Source organism: Cydia pomonella, chromosome 3 (genome assembly GCF_033807575.1).
Source record: "Cydia pomonella isolate Wapato2018A chromosome 3, ilCydPomo1, whole genome shotgun sequence".
Classification (NCBI taxonomy): Eukaryota; Metazoa; Arthropoda; class Insecta; order Lepidoptera; family Tortricidae; genus Cydia; species Cydia pomonella.
The window spans coordinates 1,575,598-1,600,892 of NC_084705.1; the positions used below are offsets into that span (position 1 = coordinate 1,575,598).

General features: G+C 36.6%; 1 protein-coding gene and 1 long non-coding RNA gene across 2 annotated transcripts in view; one reads left to right on the forward strand and one right to left on the reverse strand.

The window, feature by feature from the left end:
- Positions 1–25,295, reverse strand: part of LOC133515749 (uncharacterized) — a 182,562-nt gene that overhangs the window by 99,839 nt on the left and 57,428 nt on the right. The window lies entirely within an intron of this gene.
- The window catches only part of LOC133515735 (mothers against decapentaplegic homolog 6), a 53,863-nt gene that overhangs the window by 13,821 nt on the left and 14,747 nt on the right, over positions 1–25,295 (forward strand). Inside the window, exons 2-3 of the mRNA XM_061848304.1 lie at positions 8,829–8,882; positions 24,805–24,885. Of these exons, the coding sequence (XP_061704288.1) occupies positions 8,829–8,882; positions 24,805–24,885 (135 nt within the window). The remainder of the gene's footprint in view (positions 1–8,828; positions 8,883–24,804; positions 24,886–25,295) is intronic.

A 25,295-nucleotide genomic window follows, 5' to 3' on the forward strand; every position in this document is an offset into this window, starting at 1 on the left:
TTCCGATCACCGCCTATCTAATTTAGACTCTATCTAAATTTAAACAGAATCCATTCTTCATTGATGGATTTCTTCAATAATTGAAACACGATATATCACGCACGCACATTGCAATTTGAACCTTGAAATTATGTGGTTTCAATTCATTTTAAATCGCGACGCGTTTGTTTAAGCTTTGACGGAATGAGCTAATGACTTGTAATTAAGACGTGATTAAAATTGCGCTTTAATGCTGAAATGTAAAGTTGGTTTTCCTCAGGCCTGTTTTGGTGGTTATGACGTAATAGTTTGAGAAGAAATTTCAGTCACGCCACTTTGTATTTATACACATTACTATGTGTACTGGCGATCTCGTTGAAGAGCGTACGATATCGCGGCGGGCTCGACAACCTCGTCGTTTCGCCTCTTAACTATGGGCACTGCTCGTACATTCTTATTGGTTACAAGACTTGCCTGTTACCCTGAGGCAACCAGCGTAACATAACTTTGAGATCTTTAAAAAGTATGTCTTATCGAAGAGAATACATATTGTTACATACTGTTACTGCTATAAGTAGAAGTTGTATTACATTATGAGCTATCTAATGTTATACATATTTATACATAGTTAGGTCTAACTTATCAATTTTATCACTTTTCAGTCTCGGACACCGCTCGTAGTTCAACCAGTTAAAATTTGTGCTTATATCTAAAACAGCAAATAATTACCATTAAAAGAACACGATGGAAATATTTGGGTGTCGGGTCGGGTCAAAAATATTGTCGCTAAGTTGGTAGAGCGATGGAGCGTTGTCCTAAAGCCGTAAGTTGGGCCATAATTTTCCAATTTTTACTTTAAGGATCTGAAACAATAATTACATTAGTTTTTTCTAGAGGACTTGTTTCTAGAGGAATTTCCTCCCGCGGACACTCCGGCTGTGGAATCAGCCTGTCGAGGTTTTCTGGAAGGACTACAGTATGGGGTTCTTCAAAAACGGAGTACCACTTTGTCGTAGTTTTTAGTGATTTTCTCCAATAAAATTTGTCAAGTAGGTAATGCACAATACTTTTATTTAGGAGAATTTGAACAAGACAGTAGTTACATAATTAGGGATTAGCGAAAATAAAAATAAATGAGCAAAAAACGTCCGTTCGGTATGACTCGCAATCGGAACTCTCGTTTTAAAGTGACAGCCACAGAAGTTGTAGGCGTCCATAGGCTACGGTGACCGCTTACCATCACGCAGGCCGTATGCTTGTTCGCCACAGATGTCTTATTAAAGAAAGGGTTTCCTCGCTCGGTTCGCCAAGCATTCGCAATACCCACGTACACATAGCTCCCGCGTTAGAAGTTAGAACTGATATTATTTATAACATGTTGCGTTTAGGGTCATTTACTTCGTCTTTTTCTGCTTCCAGTGCTGACTCACATTGTGTTTTATTGCATGCAGTTGTCGCAACAACGGGCTGGGAACGCGAACTAGTTTTGTTTGAAAAAACTGGGGATAGACAGTTGGTCTTGTATTGAAAACGAAAAAAATAATTTATCTTAAACATTTGAAAACAACCAAAATAAGCTGATCGAGCATTCCACGAAATTGTCAACCAATGTTCCGTACAAACGTGAATTCTTTAAAAAAATACTTAGTAAAATAATCATCAACTCGAATCGTTGAAAAAAAATGTAGGTAAAATAAATAAACTGATAAAATAAATAGCTAAACTGTGGAATGAACTGTCGCTTGCGGTATTTCCGGACCGATACGACCTTCAAACCTTCAAGAAAAGAGCGTACTCCCATCTTAAAGGCCGGCAGCGCACTTACAACCCCTCTGGTGTTGCAGGTGTCCATGGGCGGCGGTAATCGCTTACCTTCAGGTGATCCGTCTGCTCGTTTGCCTCCTATATCATTAAAAAACTAACTAAGCGTTGGTGGCCTGGCGGTAAGAGCGTGCGACTTTCAATCCGGAGGTCGCGGGTTCAAACCCCGGCTCGTACCAATGAGTTTTTCGGAACTTATGTACGAAATATTATTTGATATTTACCAGTCGCTTTTCGGTGAAGGAAAACATCGTGAGAAAACCGGACTAATCCCAATAAGGCCTAGTTTACCCTCTGGGTTGGAATGTCAGATGGTGGTCGCTTTCGTAAAAACTACTGCCTACGACAATTCTGGGGATTAGTTGTCAAGTGGACCCCAGGCTCCCATGAGCCGTTGCGAAATGCCGGGACAACGCGAGGAAGAAGATAATTAAAAAACTAGTAAGGAATGTGAAAAAATTGTTCTGGATGTAAAAAGGCTCTACAAAAATCCGTTACTAAAATATATAACTACCAAATATTACATATTATAGGACATTATTACACAATTTGACTAAGCCCTTCTTTAAGCTCAAGAAGGCTTGATTTGTGGGTGTTCAGACAATGATAAATATAATATATAAATTTTGACGACCAGTCTGGCCTAGTGGGTAGTGACCCTGCCTATAAAGCCAGTGGTCCTGGGTTCGAATCCCGGTAAGGGCATTTATTTGTCTGATGAGCACAGATATTTGTTCCTGAGTCATGGATGTTTTCTATATATTTAAGTATTTGTATATTACATATATCGTTGTCTGAGTACCCACAACACAAGCCTTCTTGAGCTTACCGTGGGACTTAGTCAATTTGTGTAAGAATGTCCCTATAATATTTATTTATTTATAATATTTAAATACATAAATAGATAGAAAACATCCATGACTCAGGAACAAATATCCGTGCTCATCACACGAATAATTGCCCTTACCAGGATTTCGCATAAATACCCTTTTCAGGATGAATCTTTAACTCCTTACCTAGGATTTGAACCGGGACCATCGGCTTCATAAGCAGGGTCACTCTCCTTCTTCTACCTAGCGATATCCCTGCCTTTGCCAGGGTCCGCTTTCCTGCTTGCTTTCCTCCACTTTGCGCGATCCTGGGCGTCCTCTCGTGTGAGCCCGTTTACGCTCATATCCACTTCCACGACATCGAGCCATCGCTTTTTTGGTCTGCCGTGGGTCACTAATACCCACTAAACCAGACAGGTATACGAAACGAAAAGGGAATTGTACGGGATCGCTCATAGAAAGCCCCCTTTGAAGTAACAAAGTATCTAAAAATAAATATGACGTTTAAGACTTTTAGCCTCCAAGAAATCTTAAGGTTGTTTTGAGACCGAAGAGCATTATTGAATTCATAAATGCTTGTATAATTTAATTTGTATTCTTATTGTCGAATCTCCAATGCTGCATTGAATCTTATTTCTGCTTTGTTTATTTTAGGTTCCGTCCATTATGCCTTTTTAACACGTTTTTATTAGGTCGACCTGTATGTAACTATGTAATGGAATCTAAGGTAACTAATGTAACCATCTTTGAACGATCGTAGCGTCATGAAAATTGGCAGCTGTATGTAGTTCTGATGACAATACAATAATATGGTACTGTCGAACTGATCTGATGATGGAGCCGGAAGATATGAACTGGAACTTCATGATGGAACATCGTATCATAGCTGTGTTTGGATTTGTTAGAAAAGTCTTGTAATGAACTTTGACCACGATTAGGTTTCAAGATCTGATGATGAAGCCGGAAGATAGGCACTGGCATTCCATGATGGAATATCGTATCATAGTCGTGTTTGCACTCGTGAGAAAGGTTACGTATTGGACTTTTTACGTGCATTTATAGAAGCGTGTTTTCTAGTGTTTTTTAAACTATTAATTTATTTTAAAAGTAGAGCTCCATGAACCAAATGGTTACCTTATAATTTGAGCTCCGACAGGGGCCCATTTCTCGAACGGTATATTAGTCTAATATTACTAGTGTGTTGCCGTGGTACACCAAACGACTTGAGAGGGGCCCATTTCTCGAACCGGACTAATATTAATTAGTCCACGTTAAAATCCTATGGGTTACCATGGCAACATAATAATAATATTAGACTAATACCGTTCGAGAAATGGGCCCCAATTCGTGGACTAAGACTAAGACTTTTAGTAATACCATTCGAGAAATGGGCCCCAGGTTATCGCAAAAACAAAAACATGGTAATAGAAATCATAATCTTAATCATAATCATCTTTATTTATAAAACCAATTTATACGTCAAATATACGTAAAAAGGAGTAGGTAAACTTTTGGACATTTGTGGTTTAAAAAACACTAATAGGGACCGCGCGCGTTGGAGGGTCTGCCATCTTGTGGCCTGAATCGGAACAATAAACATGTACATTAACACGTCACGTGTTTCCTTGTGCATAGTCGGTTCTGCCATCTTGTGGGCTACATCGGAACAATAAACATCACATTTGCGCCTCGCGCCAAAAATCTGACGGCTCCTGTGCTGCCTCCTACAGTTCATGCACGCTCCCTATAAAGAACACGACTTTAAAACATTTTATTCTATTTTCGAAAATACAACTGTTTTGCGACGGTTTTCCGATTATCTGTTCTAGCTGTGCTTATGATTAACTTATTTGATAGCCAAAATGTCACCGGGCCTCAAAATCTTAAGACATGTTTACTTTAAATTTATTTTAATATGGTTCATTGTTATATTATGTGCGGAACCCAAATGGTTGGCGACACGTACTCGGTGGCGCCAAATTGGAAATCACCGCTTGCGTGCTTGGCGTTCAAAATCGGTAATTTCTGTCTCGTCCTCTGTTTGAGAGAAAATGTCTACCGTTCCTTATAAAAACTCTTTGAGGTTCTATTGTTGACTGATTATTCATAAATATGAAATCAATATTATTGGCATATAGAATAATTAAAAGTTTTAAAGTTTTCTTTACCTTCACACACATAGGTATTTTCTTTTAACTTGTTAAGCATACAGGTTTTATATCTTAAACTGTCTTCAGTTTGGCGGATTTAATTATTGTAAATGAATGAAATAAATGAAAAATAAATAATTTAATGAAATATTTTTATATAAAAAAATTAAATATTTACCCACGTTTACATTTTTTGAGTATTTGATAATGCATGGCTAATTATTGGATGAATCTTTAACTCTTCATCAATTAAAAAATAAAAGAAGATTGAATAGGGTATTATAAAGGCATATTCTACTATTAGAGAATTCTGTAATTTGTAATAAAACAAAAATTCTTTTACACATAAATACATCATCATCATCCTCCTAGCGTTTGTCCCGTACTGTGACGGGGTCCGCTTTCCTACTTTTCTCCTTCCAATTCGCTCTATCCTGGACGTCGTTTTCCGATAACCCACAGGCGTTTAAATCTTTGGCGATGACATTGCGCCAACGCTGCCTTGGTTTGCCCCTCCTGTTTGGGCCTGGTAAGGCAAAACTAAGGGCTTTGTTGCCTACGTATTCTACGTTTTTGTTACACATAAATACATACTTATACTTAGAAATGGCGACAGGTCTCTGGAACAACTTGCGATCCACGAATGCCCCTTAAACTTAAGGGGAAAATCTACAGGACGATCGTGAGACCTGTTGTAATGTATGGATCAGAATGCTGGGCGACGAAAGTGACGGATGAAAGAAGAGTGCGCGCAGCGGAAATGAGAATGTTGAGATGGATGTGTGGAGTGACGAGAAAGGATCGGATTAAGAATGAGTATATGAGGGGAAGTTTGAAAGTAGCACCGGTAGCAGAGAAGATAAGGAGTGGTAGGTTAGCGTGGGAGGGATGAATGCCATATAGGAAAAAGAATGTTAGGAATGAATGTTGATGGACGGAGAGCGGATGGTCGACCCAAAACACGATGGATGGATTGTGTGAAAGAGGATATGAGAAAGAAAGGAGTGAGTGCTGAGGTGACGAAAGATAGAGGAGAATGGAAGAGAAGAACATGTTGTGCCGACCCCACATAACGTGGGATAAGGGCAGGAGGAAGAAGACATACTTATACATATAAGATACATACCAATCTGAAAACCTAAGAACACTATACTCGTAATAGGTACAAAGACGATCACGCTACAAAAACACCACTTTTACAAAATTATTTCTGTAATTCAACTCCAACAACCAAAATTACGAAAATGACAGTGCCCAAATAAAAAATTTACTAGGTCAAAGTATAGGTTGAGGATCAAGGTTCGGTTCCCGGCGGGTAATTACGGTCGGAATCCTACCTGCGCCATGTTTGTTTAACGTTCTTTTTTTGACGTAACGCGGTTGGCCGGACTGGTTGGGCGAGTTTGAAATTAGAACTTTTATTGTTTTTAAAACTGATTAATTATTTGCATAATCTTCGGTTGGGGTATATTTTAAAGGTTGCAATTTGTTCTTCTTTGCTCTAATTGGTCAAGATGTAATTAGCTTTGGAGTTGCAGGCGTCCATAGGCTACGGTGACTGCTTACCATCAGGCGGGCGACGTGGTATATAAAAAAATTGCTTCAACGTTTGTGCGTAATGTGCTTATTAACGCACTAGTGCAGTAAAGCAGCACCATATGTACTGTAAAAATCAATAAGTTATTGTTTAAAAAAATGTTTTTTTTTTTTTTTATGAGAGACCCATTTCAATAAGGTCCTTTTTTAATAAAGATTTCCAAGAAGTTTATTATTAACGTATTAACTACAAATATGTTTCTGTTTTGACGGCCATCTTGCCTAGTCGGTAGAGTGACCTGCCTAATAGTTAGGGAGGCGAATAGGGGAATTTTCGGTAATACTCGAGCGTGGCAGTTTAAGATATGAGAGATACCTTAGACCTAATAGAACAACCTTGTAAAGTATTTAGCTCTATGTGTAGTGACGCGCGCCTAGGATAGACGATCAGATTAGTAAAAAAAAATCGATAGTCTGAAATACTCGAGCGCGTCAGATTAAGATATTGGGGGTTGATTTTAGTGTTTTAAGACTAAATTTAACTAATCTGACGATAAGTCCTTGACGCCGCCGAGTTTTAGGGTCGCGAACTTGTAAAAAAAAAAACGTTAATCCGGCATTCTCGAGCGCGATTTTTTATTTTTTTATTTTGAAGAATATAATCTAAAACTTACTAAAAATACAAAATCTGCCGGTTTCCGCATGACCGGAAGTGTGGAGGAGCCATTTCGTCTTCCGAAAAACGTGTTGCGGCATATAAGTCGCGAACGATACATTTTACAAAAAAAATAATTTTATTTTACATATAAAAGGTCTCTTTACATTTTTGTCCAAAGTTAAAACTTTTTGACTTGAAGCATCATAAAAACTCAAACTCCCAGTTTTTTGAGTATATCTCGAAAACTGAGGGTGTTCAAAAAAATTGATATGAAATGACGATGATTAAATTATGTGACTTTTTTATATCTCAATTTTTTTTTTCTAAAGCTTCTCGACAATTTTTGTGGACTCGGAAAAAGTTACGCGTATCTGTATACAAAAGTATTATTAACATGTACAGTTTCATGTATGTATATTATTCAATAGCCTGTTGATCCTCAAATTGTTTTTTGGACGTACCGTACGTTGGTTGCATCTATCGCTTTATTGTCATTCTTAAAATCCCCGTTTTATCAAGGAGAAAGAAAGGAAAAAAAAAGAAACCAAAAAACCTTTCTCGGTCAGATTAAGAGAACCCACCAACATTTTTGTCAGATTAAGAAAATATGCTTTCAGGATACCGAGATAAACCTCCCCTATGAAAATCTGACGCGCTCGAGTATTTCAAAAAAACTTTTTTTTTTTGCATTTTCAAAAATTCATCGTAACTTATCGTCACTCCGAAATCGTCAGTTTTTTTAAAGGGAGCTTCCTTGGGGCCTACATAACACCCCTTCCGAAAATCAGACGCACTCGAGTAAATTTTTTTTTTTGCATTTTTGACTACTTTATATTCCTACCCCCACCACGCAAACCGGCAGATTAGTATAGGTACCGTTGTTATCAGAGTCACTTGGGGCATACGTAGTATGAATATCTGACGCGCTCGAGAATGCCCAAGTAACTGTTTTTTTTAACATTTTTGAAAAACCGTACACGCCAAACCCACCGCTAAAATGGTTTTTACCATACGAGCTTTTCTTTTCGAAATTATGTTATCTTTCGATTTTGATAGGTCTCGATGGCGCCGTTGAATTACGCCATTTAGCTACCTCGCCTCCCTAACTATAAGAAGCAGGAGGTCCCGGGTTCGAATCCTGGTAAGGGTATTTATTTCTGTGTTTACTTTAAACAAATATTTGTCCCTGCGTTATGGATATTTTCTATGTATATAAGTATTTCTATGTATATAAACCAACGTGTTATATTTATCGCCGACCCACAACACAAGCATTTGAGAGAAAATCGAGTAAGATTGTTTTTTTTTTACTTATACAATATTCTTTTTATTCTTCGACTGTAATGGTTGAATTATGTTTATTATAAAAAAAACTAACTGTAATTGCGTACTTTTCATGTATGGGCCTGTAACGGAACTTAACTATAATATTTATAAGCAAACGCTGTAGTCAACTATAATGAAATTGACCAACCGCATGGCGCCGCAGTCCAGTAGAAAAGACACCAACGCGCGACTATTTCATGAATATTATTCATATATTTATGCACACGTTGATGTCTTTTGTACTACTGAGATACTTAATTTTCTTTAATTATTTAGGTTTTATAGTAGATAAAGTATTGTTAAAGAGGATTCGTAGAAAAAGTATTGTATACAATAGTGATATAATCAAGCTTTTCACTTGAGTACCGTATTATGTACGCCACGAAGCTTGCTGAGTGGCCTAATGAAGGTACGAGATCTATCTCTATTCTCTATTATATCACGATTATAGGAAATACTAATAGTTTATCTTATAAAAAAGAACGATAATACTTTGCATGAAGCTATAATATTGTATGTTTGTTACAGAAACCCCTCCCCCGCCATACACGCCGTACGCGATGGATGACGTTAAAACTAAGGGTGAGTTTTTGAGTAAGACTTGCTTCGCAGAGCTAAACTGAGGAATGAGCCTGCACCCGCGGTATTTCCGGACCGATACGATCTTCAGACCTTCAAGTAATGGGCCGAGGAGGGAACAGTGACTCGGGAAAAAATGGCTGGCTACAGTGGCTCACTCAATCTAATTCTAACATAAAAGAGGCTAAATGCTTCCCTGCTACTACAACAGAAATATATAGTAATCGAACAAATTCAAATGGACGAGCAATGGTTCTTCTAACACGTAAGGGGTGTTACTGAGCCACTGTTTGCGTTGAGCAACTGTTCCCGTCTTGACTCTACTCCCATCTTGTAGGCCGGCAACGCTCTAGCAACCCCTCTGGTGTTGCAGGTGTCCATGGGCGACGGTAATGGCTTACCATAAGGCGATTCGTCTGTTCGTTTGCCTCCTATATCATTAAAAAACTAACTAAGCGTTGGTGGCCTGGCGGTAAGAGCGTGCGACTTTCAATCCGGAGGTCGCGGGTTCAAACCCCGGTTCGTACCAATGAGTTTTTCGGAACTTATGTACGAAATATTATTTGATATTTACCAGTCGCTTTTCGGTGAAGGAAAACCGGACTAATCCCAATAAGGCCTAGTTTACCATCTGGGTTGGAATGTCAGATGGCGGTCGCTTTCGTAAAAACTACTGCCTACGACAATTCTGGGGATTAGTTGTCAAGGGGACCCCAGGCTCCCATGAGCCGTTGCAAAATGCCGGGACAACGCGAGGAAGAAGATAATTAAAAAACTAGTAAGGAATGTGAAAAAATAGTTCCACAAGAAACATTTATTTCCTAGAAAATAATATATCGATGTAAAAAGGCTACACGAAAATCCGTTACTAAAATATATAACTACCAATGTCAGTTTTAATCTGTAGGTAGAACCCAGGTTCTAGGGTTGATAAAACGAAATAAAAAAAAGTGGCGGTGACATAATCGGACAGACAGACGGACATGACGAATCTATAAGGGTTCCGTTTTTTGCCATTTGGCTACGGAACCCTAACTAGGTATATTTTAGTTTTAAGAAAACGTAAGCTTTCTGTCATGTGACTTTATGTCACGCTTAAACGAAGACAAGTATTAAGTATTAATAAAATATAAAACACATTTCTGTGTAAAAAATAAGGCAACAAAGGATTTCAAGAAAGTTGTTTCGTCATAATAGTGTTCCATATTTATTTCCATCAAAACGCAATATGCAATATCCTACAAAATTGACGATAATCATCACTTCACTATTTCCGTTAATAAATCACAACGTTCCGTTCCCACGTGCCCTTTTATGCCCGAAACCGATTGACACATCCCTAGCGGGCGAGTAGATTAAAAACAAATATATCTGCCCCAGCGTGGTGCCTAAAAACGCCACTTGATGTTTACCGGGGCAGTACACATTAATAATGTAGTTTAAAGATGGCGGAGCGCTGGAATGCGCGGTAGGGATGGGACGGTGTCGATTTCGATGCAGTTTCGAGCACGATATTTTAGATTTCGGAGCATTTTCACTTTATTTTAATACTTCTCAATATCTCTGCCTATTTGTCTGCCTTAAACATTAAACAGTGTCGGACCGTAAATCTTGATGTACAACTTAAATTGTTTTATTACTTACAGCTTTCACAGGATTGTTTAGTTTGATCATTTAAAACCTATTTTTATGGTTTGTTTCGTCTAATTCTAAACACATATATGTATCTTATTTTGTCACATGATTTTCTGCGTTAATAGCCCTTGAGCTGACCCCTTTTTTTAATACTTAAAAAAAAACGTGTTAGTGGTGGAGAATGCACCCTCCGCATTTTCGTTTTTCAGATTTTTAAGTCTTAGGTCGAGTAAACCAACATTCATAGAGTATCTATAGGTATAGTGAATCCGTTCTTAATGTGAATGTTTACTGTTTCTAATTCTGAACCTAGTGGTAGTACTTCATGTACTTTATTCGTACCTAAATTACCAACGCAGGTATTGGTGTTATCTGATAGAAGAGGTCCGTTTTCAATTTAACGTCACATCCGGATCGCAGATCAATGACAAAATGGACTTAGACCATCCTAATCGCGGATTATCGGTTGTTCCCGGTAGATATTTCAATGGAATACTACGTATCTAAGACATTGTTAAGTGAATTATAAATTTAGATAATTATCAGCGTCTGCTATCGGTCTAAAACGAAATATAAATATATCTTAATATGTTTGTGGTTTTTCAACCTTAAGCCATATAGTGTGAGGTGATTGGTTCATACTGAACAATGTATTATGCTATGGAATCCTCTCAGAAATCGCGGGAAACATTGGCTGTTATTGAACATTTTGGCTGATCACGTCGATGTTTTTATGGAATAGTAAAAAAACGCGATTTGGGGTTATATAACTCTCAAAGATTTGTTTAGTGCGCTGTTCAGTCTGATGTTTGGCTGATTTTTCTTTTGTTGTAAATTTTTATTGTTCGATTTGAAAACAAGTTTGCGATGAATACCTAACTAATACAAACTCTCAACTTCTCCCAAAAAATGTATTTTATTTTCCTTTGATTTACGAAAATACCATACGTTTTCGTATCTTAGAGGAAGATTACGCATATGGTTAAAATACGCTTTTATTGTTCAGATTAGAGAACTCTATTTATCTACCAAATATTATTAATAATCGAAAAAAATCGACAACTAAAACTATCGGCACTTTTACCTTGCAAGCATAATACTTTTCGTCCGAGAGTTTACCAATATGCATCATTCCGATTCATTTAACGTATGGTAGCTAATCCTATAAGTACAACCTATACTTATTTCTAATTAGTTGAATAGCCTGTCGATGGACATGGTAGTATTTAATTAGCACTGATACTGTTATCAGTTACCGCTCGTGATTCACTCGTCTCAGCGAACTGCAGAACGCACAGGCGCCATTTTACAGATATATGTATTATATATAATCAAGAGCTTAGGGCATGTATAACTAAGTATAGTAAGTTATCAACATGTATAAGTAGCTGATATTTAAGTTTATCGCGGTGCATACATGCTGAGATAGTAATGTATAAGTAACAATTACATATACAACGCGAAATTGACCGACGTGACCTCTCGATAATTAATAACAAGTTGTTTTAAATCGAAAGCAGGTAGGTACTTATCTAATGGAATGTTACATGAAATGACAACAATATTTTGTACATATATATATATATATATATATATATATATATATATATATATATAAAACTCCTTTTAATTTCAAATTTAAAATCGTAGTTTTATAATCTGTACAAATTTATATAGGTACTAAAATTAAAACTAAACTAGCCATAAAATAAAACTACTTAAAAATTAAACTAATATTAAATAAAACTAAAATTAAAAGATATACTAATAAATATATATATATATAAATATATATATATATATATATATATATATATATATGCGATCTTGAATTAAAATTGGATTTGCAACTGCAAAATATTATTTTAGTTATATTTGACGACCGGTTTGGCCTAGTGGGTAGTGACGTTGCCTACGAAGCTGATGGTCCCGGGTTCAAATCCTGGTAAGGGCATTTATTTGTGTGATGAGCATGGATATTTGTTCCTGAGTCATGGGTGTTTTCTATGTATTTAAGTATTTATAAATATTTATATATTATATATATCGTTTTCTAAGTACCCTCAACACAAGCCTTATTGAGCTTACTGTGGGACTTAGTCAATTTGTGTAATAATGTCCTATAAAAAAAAAAAAAAAAGAAGTTATGCAGACTAATGGTATTAACTGATATTTTACTTCATTTATATTGAAAGTATACCCATGATTAAGATTGATTGATTGATTGAGTTATGGATTAAAAAGAGATGAGGAAATAGGGTCGCTTCGTTACGAACGCTACTGTTAATCTTTAAAATACTAGAAAACCTTTGTTCTAACGATATTCTATTGTTTGTCTTGTGTTTGACGGTTGTGGTTTGACGACCGGTCTGGCCTAGTGGGTAGTGACCCTGCCTATGAAGCTGATGGTCCCGGGTTCAAATCCTGGTAAGGGTATTAATTTGTGTAATGAGCATTAATATTTGTTCCTGAGTCATGGGTGTTTTCTATGTATTTAAGTATTTATATACTATATATATCGTTATCTAAGTACCCACAATACAAGCCTTATTGAGCTTACTGTGGGATTTAGTCAATTTGTGTAACAATGTCCTATTTTATTTATTTATTTATTTATAACGTCTTAAAAATGTATCTATGAGTATCAACCCAAACTTTGGCCCTCTAGTATTCTCAGAAATAATAATCGTAGCGTTCTTAAGCGATGGCGGAATGCATAAAGTAAGTGATCCGACCTGTCAGTACGGTCCGATCAACCCTTAAAATAAATGAGGGCGTTTATATTTTTTATCGTGAGCGTTATCGACTGGGCCTATCTCTAGTGAGTGTTCCGGGAAGCGCGGGCGCCGCCCGGCGGCACGTTCCCGATGGCTGAAGAGCAGTGGGATGTTACCTACTGACCAGTGAGAATTAGCTTAATAATGTACCTTCAAAATTTAATGTAGCCACAAAATCTTTCAAAAAGTGTTCGGTAAAAACCAATTTAGAATAAAAATATCATGATTATGTACACACCTGATCTTATTTTTCTTCGGCTGCTCAATTTTGTTGCATAGAGGATTTATTGGCAGTGGATTGGCTAATCGACCTGTCATTTTAGATGGAATTTAAACAACATTAATGAGCAAAAAACAAACAAAAAAACTCGAGACGACCTCGCCATTTTGAAACCCAACTGAAAATCCTACTCATACTAGCGCTTAAGATATTTTTTCTAGATTAAAATTTTCATACTATTTGATAGCATTAACTGTCAAAAAACTAATGTTAACCAGCCACAGCCAATACTCTTCTCACGTAGCAACAAAACGATTTTGGATACATTGAGCTTTCAACGAATAACTGAACTCGTTGAACCTTTTAGCCAGGAATTTATCTAAATCAGCATGCGAATCGTTGCAAGGTGACTCCTCTTCGTTTCCTCATGAGTGAGAGTTGCGACCACGTACGTTTTGTGTACCACGGCTCTCCATTTCACGCACGATTTTCCACCGTCCTAATAAGTAGAGGCCTTTATACTGGTTACCATTTCGACTGGCTAAGCTGTTGGAACAGCGCGCTGGATTCCACTGCGCCGGCGCAGCTCGGCACCGCTTTTGGTTATCTACCTTTTGACTGGGCTCTGTAGACCGCAACGTTCATATATGACTCGGTGGTCTCCTAATGTACCTAAGTAACGTACAAGTTAGGGATATGTCTGGTTTAAACCTGGGTTCTCGAAGCGTACAGTTAAAATTTAATAAAATGTCCAATAGTATTGGAACACCTTAAAAATTCCATGAATTTCATCTGTCATTATAGGTTTCAGGGCAATATAAAAAATATATTCTTCACACTATTAACTCATCCGGCCGTGTAAGAACTATGCCCAGAAATGGGACTCATAAGTTTCCTCAGCGTCAATTACAAGTCGTAGAACGAAACAAGACTCCGATGTCTCCATCCAAAAAAAATGAAAACAGATCAGCTCGTAAATTAATGTACTATGAGAGAATAAATCATTTTTCATTTTTTTTCATTTTTTCATTTTTCATTAAAATAACCAATTTACTCTGGAGTGTACTTATACAATGATCGGGCCAGACAGATGGAGGAAAATCCCGTAGGCTTGTGGGGAAACCAGGATTCATCATAGGGTTTCCCCTTTTCGCCCCTCTTTCCGTCGCGATCCGCCATTCTGCTAATATTTGTCGTAAATTAAGGGAATGAAATGGAATTATTTTCTTACCAGTACCTAGTAAGTAGGCATAATCCCTGATGTTAAGATAAATTTAAATACATCCCTACATAATTTAAAAATACAAAAAATGACTTTTAAAATTTTTACTTCGAGTCAATTTTAACAACAAGACGGGACCTTCTACAGATATCTGTAGGTATATGACGTAACTTTAGATATTTGAAGAAATCAGTACCTACTTCTGATCAAGGCAGAGACTTTAACACAAAAAAGATTAGGAACAGAGGTTTCAAAACAAGTCCCAACAAGTAAAATGAGACGATTTCAAAAAACACTTAGCCCGCTATCGTTTTCCGAAAACTAATTGATTCAATAGATAGGAACGCAGTTTCCTCTCAATGGACCTTATTTTTTTTGAATTCCTTTCGGCTCCGTTACATGATGACAAAATCAAAAGCGTTCGTCACTCACCTTAAGACAATGGTTTAGAGTTCATTTTGAAAGAATCCGAGAGAAAAAACAAATTTTTACACCTGAAACATACAAGTAAAACAAAAGCGTTCATGAACGCTCTTAAAGTTAACCGGTTAAAGTTCAATTTTGAACAATCTAAATGCAAAAGATTCCACTAAGTCTATATACTTGCATTGCCACCTTTAAATCAATGCATTAAAGTCTATATTCAAGCGCTAAACCGCATATTTGAAGTATCTTTTCAAATGTGTTTCTTCGAATTCATTCATTTACATCTCAGAGTTTTGAAATTCGAATGTTATTCGAATTTCAGCTTTATTTTGAGCCGTTGGTCTTTGAGTGTTTAGATGGTGAAAGATTTTGAGTCGTATTATGTAGGTTTTAAGGTTGATTTGGGGATAGTGAGTTGTTTAGGTCCTGTTGCTAAGTGTTCTTGTATCGGTTGTGATAAGAGTCCATTAATGCTATCATGGTACCGAAGCGCCGGCTGTAGGTGTTCCCTATGCCATTCCTAACATGAAATTTAGACTTTTGGACGTTGGAACAAAAGCTAAATTCGAGTGATAGGTTAAAGTAATACTTTTGTTTAATATACTGTGGGAGTATGAGAATTCCATTGATATTCTGTTTACAAAGTATAGGTAGAAGGAATCCTCTGTGCTCTGCGCAATATTACATCTAAAATTGAATGACAAATTATTTCATTGAAGATGTTTTACCAACTAATTAGAGTATTTTCCGTGGTAGAAGAAGATCAGCATTTGAAGCCATTTTTTACTTTTACTTTTATAGAATATTTAAACAGCATTCTTACCATCAATCCGTAACCGACCGTCAAATGATACCGATGTATTCATTTGGTGGTAAGAAAATTGACAGATCCACACGCTCTTTACCATCAGATTTGCCTTTTTTTTGCTTCGTTATATAACTAAGTACATTAAAAATTTAAATAAAAAACCCCCTACGCTATTCTTTATATGCCAAAAATGCTACATCATTTTGGAAAAGAGCAGATACTCTTCAAACTGCTGGATTGATTTCTATGAAACATAGCTAAGACCTACCAGAGGAAACTAGCGCATCGAAATTGGTCCATCCGTTGCAGACCTACGAGACCACATACAGATTTACAGACACACAGACATTGGCGTCAATCATATAACACCCCTCTTTGCGTCAGAGCACAGAATAAATAATAGTACTACCGTAAAGAAATGACACTTCCTACTAAACCGAAGTCTGACAGCGATTCAGGGAAGTCAAAATTCTAGTCATTATCTTATCTGTCGTCATGCTCGTATAGGGACGTCAAGTTGTGCCAACCCTAATAATTGCTCGGAGCAATGCTGAGCCGAACGGAACCGAAAAAGCCGAAAGGAGGAGTGTCGCCACACGTAATTGAAATATTAATACTAAACAACATTTAGGACAAACTAACATCTTGTTTAGATCATTTGTGGCTCTCAATGAGGCTGGGTGCATTAACTCAAACATTACATTAAAAACCTTTTTCAAAATTAAGCATATTTTATATCTTCCTGCCCTGTTTTATCTTTACAAATGTATATCGACTCTATTCCTTGTGCTTAAGGTTCATTTTTATTTGAAACTGATGATTATCTCCTTAGGAAACAGTAATGCTTCGGAGCGTTTCTAAGTTCTTAAGAGCGCTTTTAAGTTTGGATGGGATATGATAAAAATACACTCAATAGCAATGAAATTTTGTCACGTTGTATGGCAATTTGTGTACAAACTGACTCGGTTTCATTGCTCTTGAGTGTATAAGTGGGTTAGATGTTAGTGGTATGTTTAATTGTTTAGTTATAAAGTGTTACTGTATTTTTATTTGCTGTATTCTACATTATTGTTATCGATGTATTGTAAAATCTATTGACGCTAGACTTACGATATAAGTGATTCTAATAATATAAGAGTCTGATGAATCTGACCAGTCATAATTTGTTTTAATGTTTAAGTATGTTTATAGAAGCTTCAGAACAGCCCTACAGGTCACATGTGCGTTGCCCTTTATAAAAACTGTACACTCCGTTTCTCACACCCGCAACACTAGAGGGGTCGCCAGTGCGTTGCCGAATTTCAAGATGGGAGAACGCTCTTTTCTTGAAGGTTTGAAGTTCGTATCGGTCCTGAAATACCGTGGGCGACTGTTCATTAAAAAAAAAACTGTCTGTATCTAACAGCATAGAGAAATAAGTAAGCATTCAGTACTCACTCCATACATCAGGTTTGTTACCAAAACGATGAGTCGACATCTAGCGTCGAGTAGCGGATTTATCAGTCCTACATCTTCTTCTTGAAATTCGGCAACGCACTTTCGACCCCTCTAGAGTTGCGGGTGTCCATTGGCGAAGGTATTTGCTTACCACTTACACTATGTCATCTCGCTATGTGTGGTAGGGCACAGCACAGCGGATGTCATTCCAGATCTGGAGCAGAGCCCAACTGGGGAAGCTCCACCTTACAGAACACCGCAGCCAAATAAAACTACATCCCACTTAGTGTTGCGTTCCTACCGCTGAGTAAGCTGCCAGAGCTCAATGAGGGTGCGGAGTGTTAGGGTCAGCAACGCGCATGTAACTCCTCTAGAGTTGCAGGCGTTCATAGGATACGGGGACTGCTTACCATCAGGCGATTAGTCTGCTCGTTTGCCTCCTATATGATAAAAAATACATTTTCTGCCCTCCGGAAAGCGTCAACTTTGCTCCCGCTGCGCTAAACGAAGTTGCCGCTTTCCGCCTCCATCGAGCAGAAAAATAGTATGCGCACCACGCGAGGAAACGTAGAACATTCCATCCCGCGTGTTTGCCACCCTCGCCTTCGGCTCGGGTAACAATTTTACACGCGGCACGCAATTTCCTACTTTTCCTCCCTCGGGACACAAATAACTATTGTGATTGTCTACGGAACCCTAAAAACGGTTCTTTATTCTATGGGTCGCGTGTCCAAGGTGTGGTCGATTAAACACGTCACGGCTGATTTATGGCCAGAAACAAACCACGTACCTAACAGGAGTTTCGACAAAATTGTGCATTAACGTGATTACTTTAAGTTATGGGGTAAAATAAAACCTAAATCTGGGTTTTATTTTTTGTTGTCCTAACTCGAACATCTTTTCATCACACTTGCTCGAAAAAAATCTTATTTCATGCAGGTATACTGAAGCACAAAGGCCTATTTTGCTCCCGCGGGAGTTATGGATTGTGAAAAAAAAGCTATAACTCCCTAGGGAATTATATCTCTATAGTTATTATTATTATACAAATAAATAATTATTATACGGACTTTCTTACACAAATAGACTAAGTAAGAATAGGTAAGCAAAGAAGGCTTGTGTTGTGGGTACTCAGACAACGGTATATATGATATACAAATACTTAAATACACCGAAAACATCCATGACGCAGGGATAAATATCCGTGCTCATCACACATTTGCCCTTATCCGGATTCGAACCTAGGACCATAGGCTTCATAGCCAGGGTCGCTACCCACTAAGTCAGACCGGTTGTCACGATTGATTTATTATATATCTTATGAACGCTAGAGATATAATTCTGTCGTTATCCGCTTATCGTTTGTCGTTGTCGCTACCACGGCGCGGAAATTCACACGCTGCTTCAGGGCTGTCGCTTTTTAGGATTTTGACATAAGTAGTTTTTAATTTATCATCACACTGCATATTCAACACGGCAATCGTTTGTTTGTTGTTCGAATAAGATAGCTATTTTATACTCCGTGACCAAAATTAACACACAACATAACAATAAAATATATAAATGGCAATAATTTTAAGTTTCAACTGAGCACATGCGGTAGTGCTCATTTAGATGCCACTAGTTTCTGGAAAACCAATTTGTCAGAAAAAGGTCCAAAGGTCCTAAATTTCTCAAATTTGCTATGTTCTATTAAAAAAAAAATAGTTCGCCAGACTACTTATCTTCTCAGGCATTATACCAGGGATCGGAAACCGGTATTTTTTGTATGGGAACGAAAACTATAGTTTTTCGTTGTTTGTTAATTATTTCATTTCTAATTGGGCAATCGAATAATACGAAGGCGTTATCGAAAAATGTATAAAATAAACCGAAATATTTGTTTGTTTGGAAGGTTTTAAAAAAAAACCGGTTCCAATCCCTGCTTTGAGGCAATGAGGCGTAGTCAATTACCAGTTTCTAGCCCAAATGTTGCTTGGTATAATAATATCTCGGATTTTTCACGAATAAAAGGGTACATGGACATGGACAACCAAATCTGCTTTGAACAGACCATTGAACAAGTTTTTCCGAATGACAGACGATATATATATATATATATTTTATACCACGACGGTGGCAAACAAGCATACGGCCTGCCTAATGGTAACCAGTAACCGCAGCCTATGGACGCCTGCAACTCCAGAGGTGTTACATGCGCGTTGCCGACCCTTTAAAAACCTGTACACTCCTTTTTATTTTTATTTTTTTTATAGTACAGTAATAGGGCCCTGTGTGTCAGCCCTGTGCGCCGGCGCCGAATAGTTGAAAGCTCAATGACACCGACGGCCGAGGAATGCCCACGTAGCTTTTTATTGCACTTCCCGCTACGCTCGGCAGTACATCACAATTCTCTATTTTTTTCATGGTATACTGACATATCGATTTTCAGACTATGCTTGATTTTCATTTGTTTTAGAAACAATTTTTCTTGCAACTTTCTTTTAAAGCCTGACATTCTATTTGACTCTGAGATATGTAGGTATAGCTTGTCCGACATTCTATTTGACTCTGAGATATGTAGGTATAGCTGCCGACATTCTATTTGACTCTGAGATATGTAGGTATAGCTTGTCCGACATTCTATTTGACTCTGAGATATGTAGGTATAGCTTGTCCGACATTCTATTTGACTCTGAGATATGTAGGTATAGCTTGTCCGACATTCTATTTGACTCTGAGATATGTAGGTATAGCTTGTCCGACATTCTATTTGACTCTGAGATATGTAGGTATAGCTTGTCCGACATTCTATTTGACTCTGAGATATGTAGGTATAGCTTGTCCGATCAGGATCAAGTTTGCCATTTTACTATGGCGTACCTGGAGGCCTACCGCGAACCACGTTCGACGTGTTGCCTCTCTGTCGCACTTATAAATTCGTACGTAAGTGTGACAGGGAGGCAACACGTCGAACGTGGTTCGCGGTAGGCCTTCTGATCTTAGTGAAACGGACAGACAATACGGTCACATACTTTAATTGCTTGGTTCAAGTTAATTAGGTTGTCTATACTAACAGTATTAAATGTCCAATGTAAAGAAAACCCTAAATGGCTTAGCAATTAAAGTCCGTGCCTATACGTCATGTGTAGTCAAACAAAATATCGGTACCGGTATGTAAACGACTAATTTCAAAGTGTTGTTCTCCTTATATTTCCTTCCTTCTCCTCATTCTTCCTTCCAATCCTTTTGTTAATGTTAATGTTAATGTCTGATATATTTAGGTTTAGTTTTTAATTAGTTTTATGTTTAGATATATTTTAGTATGTATCTTGTTCGTTTATAAGTTTAATATATCATTTGTACTAATAAATAAATAAAATGTTTATTGTAGTCAAAATAGTTTTTCATCTCTGACAATCTTTCTTGGCACTCCTTCTTAGAATAGTGTCTTTCTTAAGAGGGAATTATACGTGATCGTCCATAAAAAAAGAGAAAACATTTTTCCACTTCTAAATATTCTCCATTCTCCATGATTTCTTGTATGTCATTGACACAATGAAAAACTAGGTTAATAAGTTTTCTTTTCTTTCAAAATTTGCAAAACAATTTTTTTTTTCAAAAAAAACGAAGATATGCTAGAGCCATCGACATCAAAATCAAAGTGATTTGTTAAGATTAAGTTGGTGGAAACCGTTTTCTCTCGAAATGAAATTTCATAGAAATAATACCGTTATTTCGTTAAATTCAAAAAACTATTCTTCCCTCTTAAACTTGTTTCGGTAAAGTCATAGCTTCACCAAGTGTGACATTCCAGCGTCCATTATTATGCAGAGTTAAAAACAGAGAGTATGTTGTTAAACAACAGTTTCCTCCAGTACCGCATTATATCAATTACACGTGTCGGTATTTCAAAACATTGCATTTCTATACATGAAATGTTGAGCGCAATGAGGCCCGATTTGACTCAAGAAAGTAATAGAACGTAGGTATAGCTAACAAAATTGTCTACAAGTTTTCGCTACAACAACCCTTCGCGCCTACATTTTTTAAATTTGCCGCCTTATTGTACTGATGGAAATGGCTTTGAAACGGAAATATATTTATTGAGATAACAATATACATAATGGATATACATACAGATGATTACTATAACTAGCTTATATCTAAAATAGGCCCTTGAGGCATTGTACCAAGGATGCTGGCGGCGTTTCCTCGTTGTATCGCAATACTGATACGTTGTGCGAGGAAGCCGCCAGCTCTTCGGTCACCAGTTACGTCAACCAGACGTTTCGCGATTTCTCCAAAAAAACTTTGAGACTATGTATGTATACAAAATTACAGAGTTCAAATGTACGAGTAACCAAACAGTTTGATATAGGCAATAATAATAATAATACTTTATTGGACACTACAATGAAAAATACATGTTACAAACAAAAAAAAGGACATAAGTGAGTAGGTAACAACAGGCGGACTTATCGCTAAAAAGCGATCTCTTCCAGACCACCTTTAGATAGCGGTTCAGTTAGGCAATTAATATATATGTAAACAAAACGATAATGATCTCCCTCTTTTATCACCTCAAATTAATAATTGTAATATGTTACGGATTTTATCACCAAAATCGCAATATTACCCTAAACACAGCCAATTCTTACTCATTTAATTACACGTTTCATTATGTTATAAATTAAGATATGTATCAACATCAAAGTATGTTTTAATTCATGATTGTTTTGTATTATGAGCAGAATAGGTGTGGTCCGAGTTTTACATAATTACAACGTATACAAGCTATATGACCTTCATTTTGTCGATTAAATGCTAATATACTTGTGTGCGTTTCTTGATTATATACTATGATATATAAGCCTAATATATATATATACTGTTTTTTATACATTTTAATGGCAGGAACAAGCAAGTACCTTTTCTAAACTGTGTGGTTCTTTTAATCAAATGATATTTTTTACTATAAGTGAACTAAAACTAAAATATGAATATATATATAATATCTAAAATAAAACTGAATTGATTTCTTAGTTATATACTGTGATTTATAAGCCTAATATATATATATACTGTTTTTATACAATTTAATGGCAAGAACAAGCAAGTACATTTTCTAAACTGTGTGGTTCTTTTAATCAAATGATATTTTTTACTATAAGTAAACTAAAACTAAAATATGAATATATATATAATATCTAAAATAAAACTGAATTGATTTCTTAGTTATATACTGTGATTTATAAGCCTAATATATATACTGTTTTTTATACAATTTAATGGCAAGAACAAGCAAGTACATTTTCTAAACTGTGTGGTTCTTTTAATCAAATGATATTTTTTACTATAAGTAAACTAAAACTAAAATATGAATATATATATAATATCTAAAATAAAACTGAATTGATTTCTTAGTTATATACTGTGATATATAAGCCTAATATATATATATACTGTTTTTTTATACAATTTAATGGCAGGAAGAAGCAACTACCTTTTCTAAACTGTGTGGTTCTTTTAGTCAAATGATATTTTTTACTATAAGTGAACTAAAACTAAAATATGAATATATATATAATATCTAAAATAAAACTGAATTGATTTCTTAGTTGTATACTGTGATATATAAGCCTAATATATATATATACTGTTTTTTATACAATTTAATGGCAGGGTCAAGCAAGTACATTTTCTAAACTGTGTGGTTATTTTAGTCAAATGATATTTTTTACTATAAGTAAACTAAAACTGAAATATGAATATATATATAATATCTAAAATAAAATTAAATTGATTATTGACATACCGGCATGAAACAAAATGTCATAGTTAAAATAGACCTGAGATTTTAGAAATAGACTCTATTAAAGTAATTTAGATTTTTTACTATTTTCCATAATTTTTGTTATAAAATATATTTATTTCAGTTATTGTTTTCCTTTTTACAAGCTTTTATTTAGTTTCATCTGTCCCGTTGTCTGTAATCAAATCTTGCAAGTTAAGTTTGATCCATTTCCCGGTTTCCGATTGAGCTGAAAATTGCAAACATATGTAAGTCGGGTGACAATGCAATATTATGGTACCATCGAGCTGATCTGATGATGGAGACAAGAGGTGGACATAGGAACTCTGTGATAAAACAACGCAACCTAATTGTGTTTGGGGTTTTTAGAATTGGCTCGACGAGTATTAGTTGCCTGTGGAAAGAAAAGTACAGTCATAATTTTGCCATAAACTGATTCACCTATTAATGTACGATAATATTTAAATTTTCATAACTGTACGGTATATAGAGAGTGTAAGCCCTTGGGATGGACATGGAATCACCAAAGGGTGATGATACATGCCGATATTTCCCCGTAGGCGGAGTCGCAGACATGGCTAGTATAAAATAAAAGAAATCACACATCACCAAAATCATTCGTCAGTACCGAAACTCGCATTAAACAAGTATAAGACGGTCTATAAAGCCGTCTGCGACGCGTCCGTGTGCGTACACGCACACACGCATACGTATAACCAATAACGACATATATCCACAATCAATGCCAATCTAATCTCGACCTTATGCAAAATTAATTAAGTTTAAAACCCTGGAGTGACTGATCTTTTGTTTTTGGGTTGCCTATTCACAGGTGTCCTTATGTGATGTCATCTCAAGACAGGTCCTATAGTCGATATATGATCGTATGTTTTTTTGGTTATGTCCCAGGATTTTTCCTTGAGTTTTTTTAATGATAATTTAGACTATATTTAAATCAGTCATTGATAAAAGCAAAAGTCATAAAGAGGCTATGTAACTACCTAAATGAAACTTTATTTTTGACGTAATAAAATGACTCACAACTTGATTTATTGCGGTAAGTTCTGCTACACAGCGTCAAACTGTGTGAATACTTAACTAGTTAGTTCAAATAAAATTGACCACGTACCCCTACAGCCCTCCTTAAGTCAAACATTTGTAGTGTACTCCTTAATTGTTCAAGATGAGCGCTCATCTCTTAGCATTTTGGAGCCATAATAAGCTATTGGTATTCTATGATAATAACAGCCCAGTCAAAATAATTAATAGAAAACATCAATCGAAACAAATACATTTTCATTTTCACCACTCAGATAGTTGGCAGTCCTCAACTGTGCATTTCACCAGAAACTTACTGCTTCGCACAGCTAAACTGTGGAATGAACTGTCGCCTGCGGTATTTGCGGACCGATAAGATCTTCAAACCTTCAAGAAAAGAGCGTACTCCCATCTTAAAAGCTGGCAACACATTTCTATCCCCCTCTGGCGTTGCAGGTGTCCATGAGCGATTTGCTTACCGTCAGGTATTTCGTCCGTTCATTTGCCTCCTGCATTCAGTCCTCTGTGATTAGGTGCTTTCTTTAACATTGTGTTTGTTTGTTTTCAGACCACGGAGAGAGCACAGCAGACGCGAGGAGGACGGACCATGAGCGGCTAACTGCGGGCTCTCTCGCCACTGACGGCGAAGGTAACTATCCTACCACTACAATCTTACCTTAACTATCTACTAACTTCCAAAAGAAACAAATAAATATAAATATTGTATCAAAACTTATGAACTAAACTAAATTATAACCATCGAAATTAAGAAAAAACCCAAATCTTAAACTAAAATAAAAATTCACCCTTCGGCAAGGTGCCGTAGATGCTGGCAGCATTACCCCGCTGGAATGCAATACTAATGCGTTGAGCGAGGAAGCTACCAGCCCTACGGTCCCCAGTTGCATCCACAAGCCTCTTTGACAAAGCCCCAAAAAAATTCAGGGCACCGGGACCCCACGGGCCAAGTGTTTCTACACCAAAAGGGGAAAACTATATTCTTGGCCGATGCGGCTGTACTTAGCTCTTTTTACTTCCAAAAAGAGTGTCCGACTGGAG